This window comes from Panthera uncia (assembly GCF_023721935.1).
Source record: "Panthera uncia isolate 11264 chromosome C1 unlocalized genomic scaffold, Puncia_PCG_1.0 HiC_scaffold_3, whole genome shotgun sequence".
Taxonomy (NCBI): Eukaryota; Metazoa; Chordata; class Mammalia; order Carnivora; family Felidae; genus Panthera; species Panthera uncia.
The window spans coordinates 3,061,114-3,078,504 of record NW_026057584.1 but is presented as its reverse complement, the minus strand read 5'-3'; the positions used below and the strand labels follow the sequence as shown (position 1 = coordinate 3,078,504).

Below are 17,391 nucleotides of genomic sequence, written 5' to 3'. Positions count from 1 at the left end.
AAATAGAAGGCTAATTCCAAAGACGAGTTTTTATAGGCGGGTCTGTGGGACCCTGGAGCCTGGTGGGAGTGACGGCTTGACTTCTTCGCGGGTGGGACCAGGGCGAGGGGCCTGTGCTGCTGCTGCCTTTTTTTTTTTTTTAATTTATTTTTATTTACTTATTTGTTTTTTAATTTTAAGTAGGCTCCTTGCCCAACGTGGGGCTTGAACTCACGACCCTAAGATCAAGAGCCGCCTGCTCTACCGACTGAGCCAGCCGGGCACCCTGGGCCTGTGCTTCTGCTCAGAGCTGGTCCTCCAGGCCCCCAAAGCCGGCCGTCGGGTGGTTTGGCGGGGTCAGCTGCTCCCACGTAAATCTGGGGTTCCTCTGCGGGGTCTGCAGGGCAGTGCTCGCTGGTGGTGAGGACACCCCGTGTGGACACCTCCCAGGGAACCAGGCTCCGGGACTTTGGTACAGGCGGCTCTGGGGTGGCTCCCGTCCTCACCCTCCGTCAGCTCCCTTGACTCTCTTCCACTCGATTTCTGTCTGGAAGAGACGATGATCAGACCTTCTCAGTCCCCCTCAGGCTTTTTGTGAAGATGAGGCGGGTGGTTGGTGTGTCTAGAGTGTGGGGATGCGGGGGGGGGAGGGCCAGGTGTCAGGGCTGGGGGTACGGTGACTCCTCACCCTCAGGGGACAGCGGGGCGGGCGAGGGGCTGCGCACGGAGCCTGATGCCTTCCGCAGGGAATTAGGAGGACAGCCTGGTGCCTTCTGCAGGGAGTTAGGAGGACACGTGGTCGTTGACTTGAAGCGTTGTCCTTTGCTTTTCAGTCCTCGAGGAGGACGATCTCTGTGTAGTCTCTCCTGCTTTCTCCTCCTCACATCAAGATGCGTCTGTTAGAGACCTGACTGTAGGACTGAGTTGGCGTGTGCAGTTTGCGCGTAATTTGCTCTGGGAGAACTTCCCCGATGCACAGCCTGAAGCCTTTGCTTACAAAGAAGCGTCCATTCGGACGTTGCCCCACTCTCGGAAGCATGGACTGTGGCTGTGTGTCCGTTTCTGTTCACTCCTTACCCCGTTTCCAGATTCCTGCGTCTCGCTGAGACGTTTGGCCTGGTGTGGGGATCCCGCATGTCTAGGAGATGCCGTTCCGTAGTTTCCCAAGAGGCACCGCCCTGACCCCGTGGCCCTGCCCGGTCTGCCCCGTGGAGAAAGGTCCCAGAAGGCCCTTTGGAAACATGGGTGGCGTCAGGCCTGGAGTGTGACCGATGCTCTTAAGGGAAAGTGATCTTGCTGCTGGTCAGCAAGAAACGTCTCACATCTTGATGTGTTTGTAGATGTCACAGATTTGAATACCAACAGAATATGATGGATTATTGTTGTTGTTTTTTTTAACAGTCCTCGAACTCAGGGGAGGTGTCTAAAAAGTTGTCAGATGGATCTGTGAAAGACTCCAAAGCTGAAACAGAGGTAAACTTTAAAAAATAATCTCAAGAGACGTAAACGGGTAGCTGTGTCGATGTGGTGACCGCAGCACTGTGGCCTTTTCCCGCCCACGGAGACCCGGGCGCGGGACATGGCCAGGCTCACGCAGGAGTCCGGATGTCCATGGTGGGCTGTGGGCTTTCCTTATTCGTTTATTTGACAAGTATGATGTATGGGGTACAAAGGGATGGGGGCGTCATCCGGGAGAGGGTCCAATCTCCAGGCAGACAGGGAAAGCAGGGGCACTGGAGGGACCCCTCCAAGCCGTGTCCGGCCTATGTGGGACCCTGCGGTGCGTATCCTACGGCTGGGGGACAGCCGAGGCTGGGCCATGTCATCTCTGCGCCTCTGGGCCCCAGAGGTTAGACTCATCCTGACTTTCACAGTCCAGTTTGCATTTCAGAAAGTGTATCCAGGCAGCTTCAGGGAAGATGGACGAGGTGTGCAATGGAGGCTGGGGGCCGGTTAGGAGTCATCCTGGCAGGTGCAGCAAAACCACAGCGGCTGCTTTGTGCTGTCTTTAAACGTGAACGCTCGCACTGTGAATTGTTACGGACGGACGCGTGTGAGTGAATAGCGTATCGCCGCCGAGAGTGAGTCCTCGGGAGCACAGCTGCTAAGATAGTGTTTCTCAGTGTGGCTGGTGGACTGCTGGCCTTTTTAGGCCTTTGCAGAAGATTGGTTTCTGACTGGAGAGTGAAGGGGCCTCCGTGTGTTCAGTTCAGCCTCGGGTCTGGAGCAGCCCCGTTCCGCTCTCGGGCGTCTGGATGGCGGTGTTCGGTTTGCTCTTCGTTCTTCGTTAAGCAGAGCTTGAATAGGAAGTCTGCTCAACGTGTTGCTGTGACACACGCCCTGATTCGTTCCTTCTCCTTCTCTTTTCTTTAAGACTGAGGTTTCCACTAGAGCGTCTGGGTCCATGACAGCAAAGATGTCAAAACGGCGATCCAAAAATTCAATGGAAGGTACTGCAAATTTATCATTATAAGTAACTGAAAACATGGAAATGGGTCACCGTATCTGGTAGAAAAAAGTCCTGTGGCTAGAAGGCAGATGTACCACTGGGGGAATGAACAAAGACTATGTGAAAGGGGTGAAGATATGTCTGTCTGTCTGTCTCTTTCTCCCTCTCTCCCTCCCTGTCTCCCTTCCTCTTTCCCTTCCTCTCCCTCTGTCTCCCGTGCATGTGTGTGTGTGAGCCCATGACACCAGGGGCGGGGGAGCGCCTCTTTGCTGGAGATCTGTTGCAGTCTGGAAGATGTGCTCAAATTTTAATCTTCCAGAAATGGTTGCCAGTCGCCCGTGTTTCCTTGACTCTGGTCGTGTGAATCGGTAGGCTCAATTTAATCCTGATGCAGAGTGGCCGACGAAAGCACCCTGCTCTTAGGTGATGTTTACCATTTAAAGATCAGCAGAAATGGTCCCCAGGAATCATGCCAAAAGCTAAGAGCTGGAGCTCAAGTGGGCAGTCCCGGCCGGGGCTTAGCCTATGGGCAGTACCCGGTTCTGACGGACCGGTAGGTGGGAGCGAGGGTCAGGCCGGTGCCGGCGAGCGCCCCTGCAGGCTTTCCAGGGAAGTGTCACGTTACTTTGAGCAGCGGTCGTGTCCGAGAAGGCATTCTTTTCCTACATCGTAGAGGTCCAGGTAGCGTGGCAGCGTGCCCTAGTTGGACGTGAGAAGTGGCACGGAGATGAGGCAGAGTCCTCTCCTCATAATGGTATGCGGTGCCCTGGAGCGTCTCTGTGCAGGCACCTGGCCTCTTGTGGGCGATCTCTGTGGGCGAGGCTCCCAGGAGGGGCCCCTGGTGCCCGGGGCAGGCAGGCTTTCGGGTGTCAGCTGAGGTGCACACCAGTTCCCCGCGCCCGACGCCTTTTCCGGTGTCTTTGAGGCTTGCCGACTTGGGTCCGTGAAAAATGAACAGTGCTGGCTCTTTTTAATTGCTAGTGAAATTGTGCATTTTTAACGTGTGTTAATCATGTGTATTGATCTCTCGGGCCTGTCCTCTCCTTTGTGGGCTCGTCACCGCCGCGATGGAGTTTCCGTGTTGTCCTTAATTTGCGCAAGCTCGCTGTCTGTGAAGCATGTCTGCCAATTTTTAGATACGTGTTTGTTCTCCACCCCCCCCCCCCCCCCCCCAGTTCATCTCTACTCGCTGTGTTTCGTTCCTCACTTGCCTGAGTGCTTGATTTTTCTGCACTGGAAGCGGCCAGTCGTGTTTTGTTTTTTGTTTTTTTTTTGTAGTTTGTCTAGAGATTCAAGAGACGAAGATTTGTGATTTATCCCGCATTTTTATATTTAATCTTTTTAGTGACTCTGTAAGGTGAGGCTCTCAGTTTATTTTTTTGGAATAGCTCACCAGGTGTTCCAGAATTATTGATATTAAGCCATTTTATGCGCTTATTCTTCCAGGTTATTTTACAACATTGCATCAAAGAGTCTCACGTCCCTCGAACAGAACTAATTAGTTTGTCAGGATTAGGTTGCCTGTGCCCTCACTGGGGAAGACTGGACACCTGTGGTTTCGAGTCAGGACGCATGTCTCCGCCTCCCCCAAGAGGACGCGTGTGCCCGTGCTGGGCGGTGTCGGCGGTCAGGATTGCGCTCATTCGTGGTCACTTTGTTCAGCGATGGTGTCTTCTCTCCCCGCTGTTGTTAGCGATGAGTGTCAGGACGTGTGCGTGTCGCTGACTGTTGTCACTGCACCCCAAACCTGGCCCGTGTTCATCTCAGCCCATAGTTCTGTTGGTTTCGGGTTGTTTCAAGCTGACGGTTGTTACTGTCTGCTTTTCTAATAGCTCAGGGCGTGTACGTCTGAGTTGACTGGGGAGCTTGTGCCTTAGGGCTCCTTTCCCGTGGTCTCCCTGAGATCCGATTACCAGAGATTCCAGGCTTTGTGATGCTGAGCTTTACCGAGGTGTCAACCAGCTGGTGGACTCTCCCCTGCCTGCCAGTCAGGCGCGGACCTCAGCGCCCAGCCTCCCCCACCAGAGCTGCCGTGCTCAAATGGGTACGGCACAGGGCACTCGGGCAAATGTCCAGCATCCGCAAGGTGCATGAGGCACAGGACATCTATGTTCTACTCAAGGAGATGAGCCTACGTTTACTGGAGTGTGGGGTCCCAGGTTTGTTAGACACACAGACTCTTAAAGCTCTTCTAGAATCCCCACAGAACCCAAAAAACATTCTTCGTAACAACACGATGATTTTTGCTTATGATTAAGTAGTGTCTTATAGCAGAAAAATATACTACGAGTGACTGTACAATGAAGCCTTACAAGTTAAGGTTAACACATACTTTCATTGTGCAATTTCACATCAGGAAGAAGGGACTCTAGAAGCAGTGAAAATAGTGCCTCCCCTGAAAAACAACATAACCCTTCCTACAGTAAAGCTAAGAAGGAACATACCATGAAACAGCTCGGTAAGACGAAGCAAGCCCTCGTGGGGGCTGTGAATGTTGGAGAGTGACGCCGCTGCTTCTCTTTGACCAGGGGACAGGTGCAGCTCTGCGGGTGGAGCCCTGCTTGAGCCGGGCCGGGGCTCTGGAGGGGTGGCTCTGGCCAGGGTGGTGCAGGCTCGGGGCGTGAAGCCCTGCCCGCCAGAGCTGCCCCAACCGTGAGTGGGTCTCCTACCATAAGTCAGTGACGGGCTGAAATTGTCCATTTGAGTGTTCTGCAGATATTTCTGGAGTACCTGCCCCCCCTGGGGAGTGTAACGTAGAGGGACAAGGCAGATAATAAAGAGAACGAGGGTGCTGCCTTCACGTTAATGACGACGAGACTTTTGATGGAAACTGTAGTCGAGAGGGGTGGGTGCGGTAGGGGCAGGGTGCGTAGGCAGAGAGGCTCCGAGGACGGGCCATCTGGACAGAGAGTTGACAAGGTGACGGGGGACGTGCGGGCGTCTGGGAACAGGCAGAGGCCCTGGGCGGGTGATAGCCTTGCCTGTGTGAGTGATGGGAGGCCCAGCATCGAGGCGGGCGGGGAGGGGAAGGGGGAGGGGCCCCTGAGGAGGGAGGCCCGAGGTGTGGGCCACGTTGGTCAAGTGTTTGTAGCGAGTGTGAGCAGAAGCCCTGGGAGGACATGAGGTCGGACAGAGGCCTGATCAGACTCAGGTTTTAGAAGCATCTCCTTTTGAAACTAGAGAGGCGCAAGTATGGAGGCCGGACGGCAGGTAGGTGTCCGGGTGAGGCCGTGATGGCAGGGACCCGAGTGTCACTGGTGAGAGCAGACTGGGTGTAGGACACATTTATAGAAGGATGACAGATACGCGGGGTGACCGCGGGGCACTTGCTAGAAAGGAGAGGGCACGGAGGTAAGGTCAGTGGGGAGGGGGCTGGGCACCTGTGTGGCCCATTCACTGAAGCGACGGGGCTTTGGGAGGAGACGGTTGGGGGGATGGGCGGCAGCACGAGGAATTCTGCTTCCCGCGCACGAGGTTCAAGTGCCTGCGAACAGCCTGGTGGCGTGTGGAGACAGCAGTCGGAGGCGTAGGCCCGGGGTTCAGGGAGGGGCAGGAGCCACTGAAGGTGACGTCGAAGGAGGCGGGGGTCTTTCGCACGGTGGTCTTTCCCCGACATGGAAACTCGTGTGAAATTCAAGTAGGGGACCGTGGAGATGAAGAGGGCGGGCTCTGGAGCCCGCCAGGACCTGCAGGGCGGAGGCGGTACTGCTGGGGGTCCCACAGTCCGGAGAGAGGGTGTCCTGAGAACCGGGGGCCGGAGGGGCGGCGGGAGGAGGGGGGGAGGCGTGTGTCCTGTGACTCTGGAGGGGAGGAGCGAGCATGAGCCTGGCGTAAAGCCCTGTCCGTCCCAACGGGAGGACCTGCCCCACACGCAGAGTCCTCTGCAATGTTTTAATCTGTTGTTAACTATTTTGTGTCAGGAAGAAAGGAAGATAGTATGTCAGCTAAAATTTTAGGCTCCATAGTGTGTGGATTAAATGATGAACCAGATCAGGAAACTACGACCTCGGATATAGGTAAGAAAAAGGTATTCTTTAGTTTAAATTCTTTACCACTTTGACGTAAAGTATTTATCTCGGTGTAGTTATGTTTTTTATTATTCTAATCATGATATACTGAAGATCAGAAATGATACCAAATATTGATACAATATCAATGACATTGATATTCCACTTGCTTTAATTTGCTAAGTTATGATAAAGAATATTAACTCAGTTTTAGTTAACTTTTACGTGCCTTTTTACACGTGACTCATTTTCGCATCTAGATCAAGATGCTTTCTTCATCTTGCTGTTGGGATTTAGAAAAACGACGTGGACGGGTGGATAGAGAAATTATTCAGCTTTCCGGTCCTGCTCTGCTGTGTTGTATTAAGGGAATGCCCCCGATAAAGGTTTTAGGGTGCTTGCTGCGGCACGAGGGGACGTTGTTGCCCGCGGCTTGCGCTCTTACCCTGAGGCGGCAGTGGGACATGTGCGTCGCGTCCCTGCCCTGCTGCTGTGGGGCCATTAGGTGCACGAATTCGGGGTTTCAGATGGGTGATCCTTGATGAGTGTCAGTATTTGTGACGTTAAATTCTTCAGAGATATTAAGAAGCTTGAGTGACATTTAAGAGAAAATATAGCGTAAATCTTTTTTTTAATGTTTTTTTAAATTTATTTTTGAGAGAGAGAGAGACAGCGTGAGCACGAGTGGGGGTGGGGCAGAGGGGGTTCTCACCGACGAACTTGACGGCGGGGGGGCGTGTTGCCGTTCGGCCACATCCTCTCAAAGTATATGGATCTCCTTTCTGCGGAGGCTCAGCTGCGGGCAGCTCCGAGGAGGGGAGCCCCGGGCAGCCCCCGTAGCACGGGAGAGGGGTGGGTGGTGCCGGTCGTGTGAGCGGAGACCGCCACCTGGGGCAGCCGGCTGGGCGGTGACCGTCTGCCCGTGTCCCAGACCAGAGGGAAGACCCCATTCCTGCCGTTGCCACCTCTTGGCCTCGAGCAAGCTTCCTGGGTGCGTGGTCCGAGCCGCAGGCCCCTCTGCGCTCAGTGGGTGTAGAAGCACCTGCCTGGAGGCTGAATGAGCTCCGCCCACAAAGTGGCCAGCTTGTCGCACGTGGGCCACACGGCACCTGCTTTGCAGATACCCCGTTAGTTACTGTGGGTCTCGTGCTGAGATGGTCTGATGGGATGGAAGTACACCCGAGTGGCTGTTTAGACCTGTGCCCTCACTTGGTGGGTGTTCTCTCTGGAAACCTGTGGCACACAGTTCTCAGTTGAGAGCTTCGCAGAGATTGGAATGGAGCCCGGTGCCCCCTGGCGGCCACGAGTGGAGCCCTGCACCCCGTCCCTGGGCGGTCCCCTCCCTCCGCCCCCTGCCCCTACGTCCCGCCCCTGCAGGTCACCAGCATGCCTGTCACAGGGGTCATCTCGTGCTGTCGGGACTCCGCTTCCTCAGCTGCCTCACCGTGGCTGATTTTCCAGTTGGGCGTGATTTCCAGATCCAGTGCTGGGTCTGCTCACTGAGCCTTTCGTCCCGGGTCCCCTCACCCTGAGCTGGTGCTGCTAAACTATGCTGGCCCCTGTTGTGCCTGCTCCCCGGAGCCCTGGCCTGACTTCGGCCGCAGTGGCCTGCCCGCGGGACCGGGGCGTCACAGGAGTGTTCCTGCGTTTTGCTGTGTCCTCCCTCTTGCTCTCCCAGGTGCCCCGAGCCACCCCACAGGGAAGCTGTCCGCTTCTTCCCTGCTCCGTATCGGAGCGCCAGCTGCGTGATGGGCCCGTTCTCTCTGCCGCTGTTTGACGGGACATGGGGACATCCTTAGAGCTGCGTTGTGCTCGGGTGCTCTCACCCATGTCCTGTTGCTTTGTTGTGTACAACTTTTTATTATAAAAATGCAGAGTTGGGGCACCTGGGTAGCTCAGGGTCAAGTGTCTGACTTCAGCTCAGGTCACGATCTCACAGTCTGTGGGTTCTAGCCCCGTGTCGGGCTCTGTGCTGACGGCTCGGAGCCTGGAGCCTGCTTCGGATTCTGTCTCCTTCTCTCTGCTCCTCCCCTGCTTGCACTCTGTCTCTCTTTCTCTCTCTCAAAAATAAACATTAAAAAGAAAGAAAGAAAGAATGCCACAAGACCTTGGAAGAGGTGAAATGGTGCAAAGTGTCATTGGTCCCCTTGAGATACAGGCAGAGGCGATGCATTTGGAAATCACTTACCGTGTGGTGGGTTTGTATAGTGTAGGAAAGTTTTGACACTTTCAAATAAAGTGTAACAACCTATAGTTCTAGGGTTTTCTTTTAAAATTGATAATCTACAGTCGCCAAGCTGATGTTTAAGTTTAGATTTATTTCTGAGGTTGGTATATCATATTGATTCTTTGGTTGTCTTATAGATCATAAATAATTATTGGAATCAGGCTGTTTAAAGCATTTTTATAGATCAAACAAAATTTCCTTAGAAAATTGCGTGTCTTCTGTTGTATGTAGTTCTATTACATAAAATCAGGTCTTTGATAGTCAATGATAGTTTGATTCTGATATAAACTGTTTATTTGAATACTTTAAAGAAATTGTAAGGTTGTGTTTCAGGAAAGGGAACAATTTTTCTAATTTTATTTTTGTCTCCTGATTTCGTTTTAGAGAGTGAGGTCCTGTGGTGATGGGTTAGCTTTCTACCCTGGGTCCTGCCACAGTTTAAAATCTGTTCCTCTAGCACCTCCCGCCCCTTATTTTTAGTATAAAAAATGTTTTATTAGGTGTTTGATATTTTTTCTATTTTTATAGACATTGGCACATTAGTCAGCCATCAGTACACAAGTTATTTGGGAACTTTCAATCTCTAGGACTGTGCACCGTGCTGGAAGGATTTTTCTCTTCGCCCTGCTTTCCTGACACGGCCACCTATTTGCGGCTTCTCAGTTGGGCCTGGCCGCGGTGGGGAGGCGGGTGGAGAAGGTTCTGGAAATGGCAGTGGAGGGGCTAGTTGGCTTCGGCCGTGGGGACTCCACGCCTCCGCCTGGGCTGAGTGGGCCTGGGGTCTGCTCACAGTCCGGGCACCCCTTCCCTCTCCTGATCCCACAGCCACGCTGAGAGGAACGTTCTGGGTGTGAGTTCTCCAAAGCTGCCTTCGGTGGGTGTTCTGGGAGTTTGTGGGGTGGGAGAGCCGGGTAAGTGCTGGAGCCGGAGGGGACCCGCCTGCACGTGCGTCTTCATGACCCATTTTAAACTGTTTTACGTCAGGCACGAAAGAAGCTAATACTAACTCAGCTAGCGTTTCAGACGATAATTCAGCTAGTCTGAGGCGTGAGCACGTCGAGCCAGAACCAGCAGTGAAGCGGAAAGGTAAGCGGGACACCGTCTCCTCACTCCTTTCTCGGGAGGGAGAGGGGTCCCCCCAGATGTAACCCCGGGGGGCTCCTCTCTCCCCAGAGGGCGGCGGCCAGGTCCCCTTGGCTTTCTGACCCACACGGAGTCCAGTCCCTGGTTCTTCATCGGGACTGGATGTGGTGGGTGGCCCACTGTCGCCTTTTCACATCAGCTGGGCTAGGGCAGGCTGGTCACTGCGTGGTGACCCCAGTGTCCTTTCTGGGGTGGCGGGCGGAGCCCAGGCGGAGTCGGGAACGACCCGAACCGAGCTTCAGAGTCACTGCTGGAGTCCCGTCGGCCCAGCCGCACACCTCCCACGTTTCGTGTTCAAAGAGGACTTTTAAACAGCTCGGGACACTGCCCTGACCCGACGTTTCTGTCATGTCCTCGGGGTGTCCTAAGTCGCACCTTGGTGAGATTCTGCTCTGGGCCTGGCTTTTCTCTGCATCGAGAAAACATTGTGGTGAAAGTTGCGTCCGGCGTTTGTCGGGCACGTGTCGGGCTCTGAGGGGACGTCCTGCAGCCAGCGTCTGCGGGCCGGGTGACACTTGTCGGCTCGTGCATGCTGCAGGCCGGGTGCGTGGCAGGCCCGAGGCGGTGGGCGCGGGGACCCGGCCTGGGGGGCGCCGTGTGGTGAGGGGTGCTGGCCGGGAGCGTGGGGGCCACGGGGCCGCATGGGGCCGGGTGCGTGCTGGCTGAGCAGCTGAATCGCACGTGGGTCGCGTCAGTTTGGTCCAGGCGGGGGCGGCCTGGGCCGTGTGGGCAGGTTCCGGGGTGCTCCGGGCAGGGTCTGCCCAGGGAGGGGGTGTGTGTGGGCAGGGAAAGAGGCAGAGCTGGTGAAGGGTCCGGACGAGACCTGCGCCCCTGAGGCTGGAGCCCTCACCAAAGGGCGGGGGACCCCGCCTGTGAAGGGGTGAGGCCGCTGTGAGCTCACCATCCGGGTGTCGGCCTTCAGCTCCAGCAGCCACGGTGTGTCCCCAACCCGATGGCGTGAGTTTCGACGAGAGCTTAGGAGTCTGGGGTCCAGGGCCAGGCAGCACGGTGTCGAGGAGAGGGTCTGCTGCTACCTGCTTTGGTCCCAGGGCAGGCCCGTCCCGGGGTTGAGCCCAAGCCCCCCGTTGCCATCACCCCGTCCTTCCAGTGGTGCTGTCTGGAAGCACCATTTCCAGGTGCTTCCTAACCACCAATCCACAGTTGCACTGGGACTGGCCCCTGCTGTGTCACTCTGTGCAGCGTGACCTCCGGGAGGCTCCTGTGTTCCCTACGTATGGGCCCTGTAGGGCCTCCCGGTTCCCGTCGCCCCGGAGGCGTGGTCTCTCCTGTCCCTAGAGCCACCTTCTTTGGGGCACCATTCACGTGGCTCTATGACCAGTGACCAGAACGTTCTCAAGTGCGCCTCAGCGGGCAGGCCCGAGGTGTCCGAGGAGCACTCTTCCCCCTGTGGGTGCGTGTGTGCCCTCGGGGCGACCCCGGGTCCCTGGTGCTGACTCGGACCCATGCAGCTTCAGTGCTTCTGCAAACGTGGTCGTGTCACACAGAGATTGTCCTCCTGTGACTTGGGGTCCACCCCACCCCTGCTGTGCTTCCACTCGTGTGCTTGTGGCCACGTAGGTCCACAAAAAGCTTTGTCCCCAAAAAGCAGCCCTTGAAGAAGGGTCCTGGGTGAAAAGAGCAAAGGTAGCCCATAGGGAGCTAGGCCGTGGCAGAGCCCTGCTGGCCAGCTCTGCGGGGAGGGCCCCGTCGCTCTTGTCCAGTCGTCAGAGTGCCCAGAGCCTTGTTTGCCAGGTCACCCCTCTCGTCCCTCGTGTCCCCGTCGGTCTGCTGGCGGCTCCCTGGGCGTATCAGCTGTTGCCGTGTATCTTTCATCTGTGTGTGTGATCCCCTCTCTTCGTATCCCTTTTGTCTTTTCACTAATGGCATTTTATGGGTCATAGTTTCCTTTCTTCTTTGTCTTTCCATCTTTGAAAACGAAGTGATCACAGTGGGACACTGGAAAAGGCTCCAAGGAAAGGGCCGTGTTTTCCCAACAGGCGTTTGTGTTACTTACTGTTTTTCCCTAGTCCTGCTCGTTTCATATTCCGAGCTTCACTAAAACAAAAGTCGGTTTTCTGATGTGCCTTTTTTTTTTTTTTTTTTTTTTAGGTGACTCCCCTAGTGATACAGGTAAGGAATGGCCTGAACTAAATGTGTTTGCTATAAATTGTGTGTGTGTGTGTGTGTGTGTGTGTGTGTCAATAAGAACATGTACTCTCAGATTTACCATATGTGCGCCACTTTAAGATTTAATCTACACACCTTATGTTCCAGAAGAATGCATCTTAGGACTCTTTCCAGAGTAAAAAGTACATTTCTAAATTCAAATTTTGATTCATTCTATTCTCTAAAATATAAAGGCTTCTTACTTTAAATAGTGGGGTGAATTTAATTGCCTTAGTAGAGTTTGTTACTTACTGATTAAGTCTTTTCACCAAAATGAAGAAGCTTTATTCAGATTATAAAAACAATTTGGTCCATACCCAAAGTAGAATCTGTTTAAATGCAGAAAAACATGAAGAAGGAGATGAAAAGCACTGTTTCTCATGGAAATGACCGTCCTTCTAGGACCCCTGTCGTGTGTGTGTGTGTGTGTGTGTGTGTGTGTGTGGTGATGAGATACGCCCGTTACTGTTACATGTTGGAGTGATGACGTTTTGTGCAGAGGGTCCGGTGTGCGGCTGGAGTTACCCACCGCCCGTCACTAATACATGGTGGCAGGTGACCCTCTTGACACCGCTGATTACACACGTCCATCCTTCTCAGGTTGTAGCTGACCGGATCCACCCACCTTTTGAAAGAAACGGAATCGGTTTGTACTTCCAGGGTTTGAACGCCGTCTCCCAGATCTTCACCACCTCTAGAAACGACTGTTCTGTCTTCATTAAAATGATGGATGAATAAAGCTCGTTTGCATTTGCACTTACCTGATGGCTGTCTTTTCAAGCACTTACCTATTTGTGTTTCTTCCTTTGTGAATTGCTGATGCGATTGTCACGCTTCAGAAGAAGTCGGACCTTCTGTCCAGGAGAAATCCGAGCTGCCGAGCGAGCTTCCGGCCAACATCAGGTCTGCGGCCAACGTGCTCTCTCTTTGCACCTTCTGCCGTTTGTCCGGTGCTTGAGCTTAATTATGAGGAAATACCTGTACAAAGAACGCAAAAACCGTTTGCTTAATTTTCACATGCTGGGTATAAGTAACTACACATAGGGCATTTTAAAGATTTAGGGAAATTCATAATTATGGTAATGTTTTGATTACTTTTTGGATCTTAAATTTAATGAAAATATAGGATTAAAAGACGGATACTTCCAACTTGTCAGGTTACTGGAATGTTCTTAATGCTCTGCAGACTGCGTCCTGACCAGTTGACGGTGGGAGATTAGCGATGACATTGACCTGGGTTTTCTGTCGTCCCCTTTGAAATGTGCAAGTGTGTCACATTCCCTCTCTGGTTTTCCAATATCTGGGTTTAGAAAACCACCTCGGCCTGGGAGTGCGAGACCAGCGCCTCCCCGGGTGAAGCGTCAAGACGGGGCGGAGGCGCTCACGGCGGACAGGTGAGGCCTCTGCTGCGAGGCGGGGTGAGGGTGGAGAGGGCTTCCTGATGGGGGAGTGTGTGTGGGAGGGGTTCGGGGCACGCGGGGGGGGGGGGGGGGGGAGAGCACGGGGCGAAGCGAGGCTGGGTCCCGCCGGGGGCAGGATGATGCTTTTGAGGGTTGAAGGGCCTGGTGCCGGAGAAACGTGTACTGTTTCAGGAGCTCACGCCCAAGCACAGGTTCCCTCCTGACCTTGTACAAGGTCCCCGAAGCCAGGAAGAGGGTGTGCATGCGAGCCTGCATGTGTGTGCGTACACTTGGCTGTGCTGTGATCGTGGGGAGGGAGTTACGGGTGCTCGGTGAAGCGTGGTTGTGTTAGGCAGGTCGGGAGGAGGAGAAGGCAGGTGGGAGGCGCAGTGCGTTTGGTCTGGAGGCTTGTGGTCCAGACACAGGTGCAGCAGGACTTAGTGTGCGAGCAGAGGGGAGCTGACAGCGGCCTGCAGTGGGGTGGCAGCGGGCGGGGCAGTTCCTGAGAGTGGCCACGGGAGGCCTGAGAGAGCCCTAGGATGGAAGTGGTCACCTGGGGAGACAGGGCCAGGCCTGCGGGCTGGGCAGCTGGGTGTTAGGCTGACTCAGACCGGTGGTAGGACTCGGGGGAGAGGAGGTGCTGGGCAGGGAGCAGGACCCAGAAAAGTGGGACCGGGGGAGGCTGCTGTGTTCCTGGCAGAGACCCAGAAGCAGGGGTCTGCGGCCACATTGCCACCCCTGCCCTGGTGTTGCAACTTGGAAGAACAGGGCCCTCCAGGTGAGGGGCTGCTGGCGGAGGGCTGGTGTCCAGAGAGTGCGGCCAGGGGAGGGGCAAGGCTCTGGGTGGGGGAGGCTCTGGGGGCCCTTGTGAGATAGGGGCACAGGGAGGGGGCTGGGTGAGGACCAGAGGCCAACATTAGTGGGGGCACAGAGGGCAGGACTCACAGGGACCCAGGCCTGCATTCTGTGATGTTCTGGAGGTGGTTGGTGGTTGAACTCCTCCCTTGGCGCCCGGGGTGCATGGGATTGATGCAGACGTGTGGCCAGCACATTCCTGTGTGATGTGATTTCTGGTGCTCCAGGACAGGGAGTGGCAAAGCCGTGGCCAGTGTAATTGTGGATGCACAGAACTCCGACGGTGAGGAAGACGACCAGTTTGTGGTGGAGGCCGCCCCCCAGCTCCCTGAGATGTCCGAACTTGAAGTGGTGAGTTAACGGCAGCGTGTTTTTGTAGTTGCGCTTGGACGACTCTGGAATCCATGCTCCTGCATTCAGGTTCCGGAGACGAACGTTCCTCTAACCTTTCAGTTAGATGTCCGCCTTCTTTAATTTTGTCGTTGCTTTGGGGACCTCCGCAGAGGCAGGATTTCGAGAATCAGCTTTTTCCTCCTTCCTTTCCTGCCCAGGTGCCAGCGGTAGACGTGGAGGAAGAGGAGAAACACGGTGAGTGTGGGGTGCGCACAGCTGTGCGCAGGAGGGGTCCCGTGCCCTTGAGCTCTGAGCGCCCCGTGTCGGCCAGGGTTCTGAGGAGCATCAGTGAGACACCGCAGCACGGATGGGCTCCTCCTCGGTTGGTGGCTCGTAGTCCCGGATTCGAGGGGCGCAGCGCCCCGGGACCCTGGGGCTCGGTCAGTAGCTTCCAGCGTGGCGTGGGGTTAGGGTAGAGGTTCGACCTCTGAGGTTGTTTCCAAATCGACAATATTTGTAATATTTGTTCTCTTCCCAAATGTCTTTGACTTCAAACGGTTGCAAAAGCAGGAAGAGTCTCCTAATGAACCCCCTTGTACCCATCACATGGCTTCAGCCGTGATCGGCTCATCTCGTTTTCTCTAAGCCTCTGCCTGCTGCAGACCCCCATTCCCCCACGCTGTTTTCTTTGTTTTGTTTTTAAGTTTTTATTTATATTCCACTTGGTCAACATATATTGTAATGTCAGCATCAGGAGTAGCATTCAGTGGGGCACCTGGGTGGCTCAGTCACTTGAGTGTCCGATTTTGGCTCAGGTCATGATCTCGCAGTTCGTGGGTTCGAGCCCCGCATCGGGCTGTGTGCTGACAGCTCAGAGCCTGGAGCCTGCTTCGGATTCTGCGTCTCCCTCTCTCTCTCTCTGCCCCTCCCCTGCTCATGCTCTGTCTCTCTCTCTTTCAAAAATAAACATTAAAACACAATTCTTCAAAAGGAGTAATAGCATTCAGTGGTTCATCCCTTGCATAAAGACCCAGTGCTCAATCCTGACAAGCGCCCTCCTCAATGCCCATCACCCCTCTGAACCATCCCCCACCCGCCTCCCTCCATCACCCTCAGTTTGTTCTCTTTCGTTAAGAGTCATGGTTTGTTTCCCTTTTTTCCCCCCTCCCATGTTTGTTTTGTTTCTTAAATTCCATGTATGAGTGAAATCATATATTTGTTTTTCTCTGATTTATTTCACTTAGCATAATATACTCTAGTTCCATCCATGTTGTTGCAAATGGCAAGATTACCTTCTTTTTGATGGCTGAGTAGTATTCCAGTGTGTGTGTGTGTGTGTGTGTGTGTGTGTGTGTGTGTGTGTGTATACCACATCTTCTTTATCCATTCGTTAGTCGATGGACATTTGGGTTCTCTCCATAGTTTGGCTATTGTTGATAGTGCTGCTATAAATATTGGGGTGCATGTGCCCCATCAATTCTGTATGTTTCTATCCTTTGGGTGAATACCTATTCATATTTATCCAAATTACCCAATTGCTGGGTCATAGGGTAGTTCTATTTTTAACTTTTTGAGGAACCTCCATATTGTTTTCCAGAGTGGCTACACCAGTTTGCATTCCCACCAACAGTGCAAAAGATTTCCCCTCTCTACGCATCCCTGCCAACACCTGTTGTTTCTTATGTTGTTAATTTTAGCCACTCTGATAGGTGTGAGGTGGTATCTCAGTGTGGCTTTGATTTGTGTTTCCCTGATGATGAGGGACATTGAGCATCTTTTCATGTGTCTGTTGGCCATCTGGATGTCTTCTTGGGAAAAGTATCTATTCATGTCTTCTGCCCATTTCTTCACTGGGTTATTTGTTTTTTGGGTGTTGAGTTTGATAAGTTCTTATAGATTTTGAATACTAACCTTTTATCCAATATGTTGTTTGCAAAGATCCTCTCCTATTCCTTTGGCTGCTTTTAGTTTTGTTGGTTGTTCCCTTTGGTGTGCAGAAGCTTTTTGTCTTGATGAAGCCCCAGTGGTTCATGCTTGCTTTTGTTTCTTTTGCCTCCGGCCATGTGTCTAGTAAGAAGTTGCTGTGGCCGAGGTCAAAGGGGTTGCTGTCTTTGTTCTCCTCTAGGATTTTGATGGTTTCCTGTCTCCCCCAGATTGTTTTCAAGTCCTGGAGAAGATCATTTCTTCTGTTAACATGTCACGTGTCCCTCTAAAAGAGAAGGGCTCTTTAAAAATATATATATAACTATAATTCTACTGTGGTAACAAAACAATTTCTTAATGTCATCAAATACTGTTTTCCTAGTTGTTTTGTATATTTTTTCTACTTTGAGTCAGAATCCAAATAAGGTCCCTGCGTTGCAGCTGATTGATGTTAACTCTTAGGTCTCTCTTAACCTCCCTCCCCTTTTCCCTCATAATGTATTTGTTGAAGAAGCTGGTTGGTTGTCCGTAAGAGTTTCCCACAGTTGGGTGTTGCCTGTGATATGCCTGTGGTTTTTCACATGCTCTTCTGTGCTTGTAACTTGGTTCTAGAGACCCAATCAGGTGTCAGAATACTTAGTAGGTGGTGGTGCTTCTTCCTGACGTCTGCGTCTCTCTCTGCTTGTGATGTTAGCCTGGTGGCAGGACGGACCTGCCCTTCCTCAAGGTTAGCCGGAGGACGCCATCGTGCACAGCTTTGCCTCCCCAGCCGTGGCCCCAGGGCTCAGTCTCTATGGGAAAGGTGGGCGGCATGATTCATGCTCTCCCTTTGTTGATGGGTTTTCCTGAGTTTGTTTCCTGTCGCCATCCAAGCTGACTGTTGAGGGTTGGTGTTGATACCTGTATGAA

General features: G+C 53.4%; 1 protein-coding gene across 7 annotated transcripts in view; it reads left to right on the top strand.

Annotated features, from left to right (window-relative positions):
* Positions 1 to 17,391, top strand: part of TRAF3IP1 (TRAF3 interacting protein 1) — a 60,447-nt gene that overhangs the window by 7,126 nt on the left and 35,930 nt on the right. For 3 of the 7 annotated variants that reach the window (XM_049614559.1, XM_049614561.1, XM_049614564.1), the window contains exons 6-15: positions 1,381 to 1,452; positions 2,354 to 2,429; positions 4,785 to 4,886; positions 6,349 to 6,444; positions 9,647 to 9,748; positions 11,915 to 11,935; positions 12,811 to 12,874; positions 13,282 to 13,365; positions 14,454 to 14,577; positions 14,778 to 14,814. In XM_049614559.1, the coding sequence (XP_049470516.1) occupies positions 1,381 to 1,452; positions 2,354 to 2,429; positions 4,785 to 4,886; positions 6,349 to 6,444; positions 9,647 to 9,748; positions 11,915 to 11,935; positions 12,811 to 12,874; positions 13,282 to 13,365; positions 14,454 to 14,577; positions 14,778 to 14,814 (778 nt within the window). The remainder of the gene's footprint in view (positions 1 to 1,380; positions 1,453 to 2,353; positions 2,430 to 4,784; positions 4,887 to 6,348; positions 6,445 to 9,646; positions 9,749 to 11,914; positions 11,936 to 12,810; positions 12,875 to 13,281; positions 13,366 to 14,453; positions 14,578 to 14,777; positions 14,815 to 17,391) is intronic. The other 4 variants (XM_049614560.1, XM_049614562.1, XM_049614565.1 and 1 more) reach the window with 4 other exon arrangements.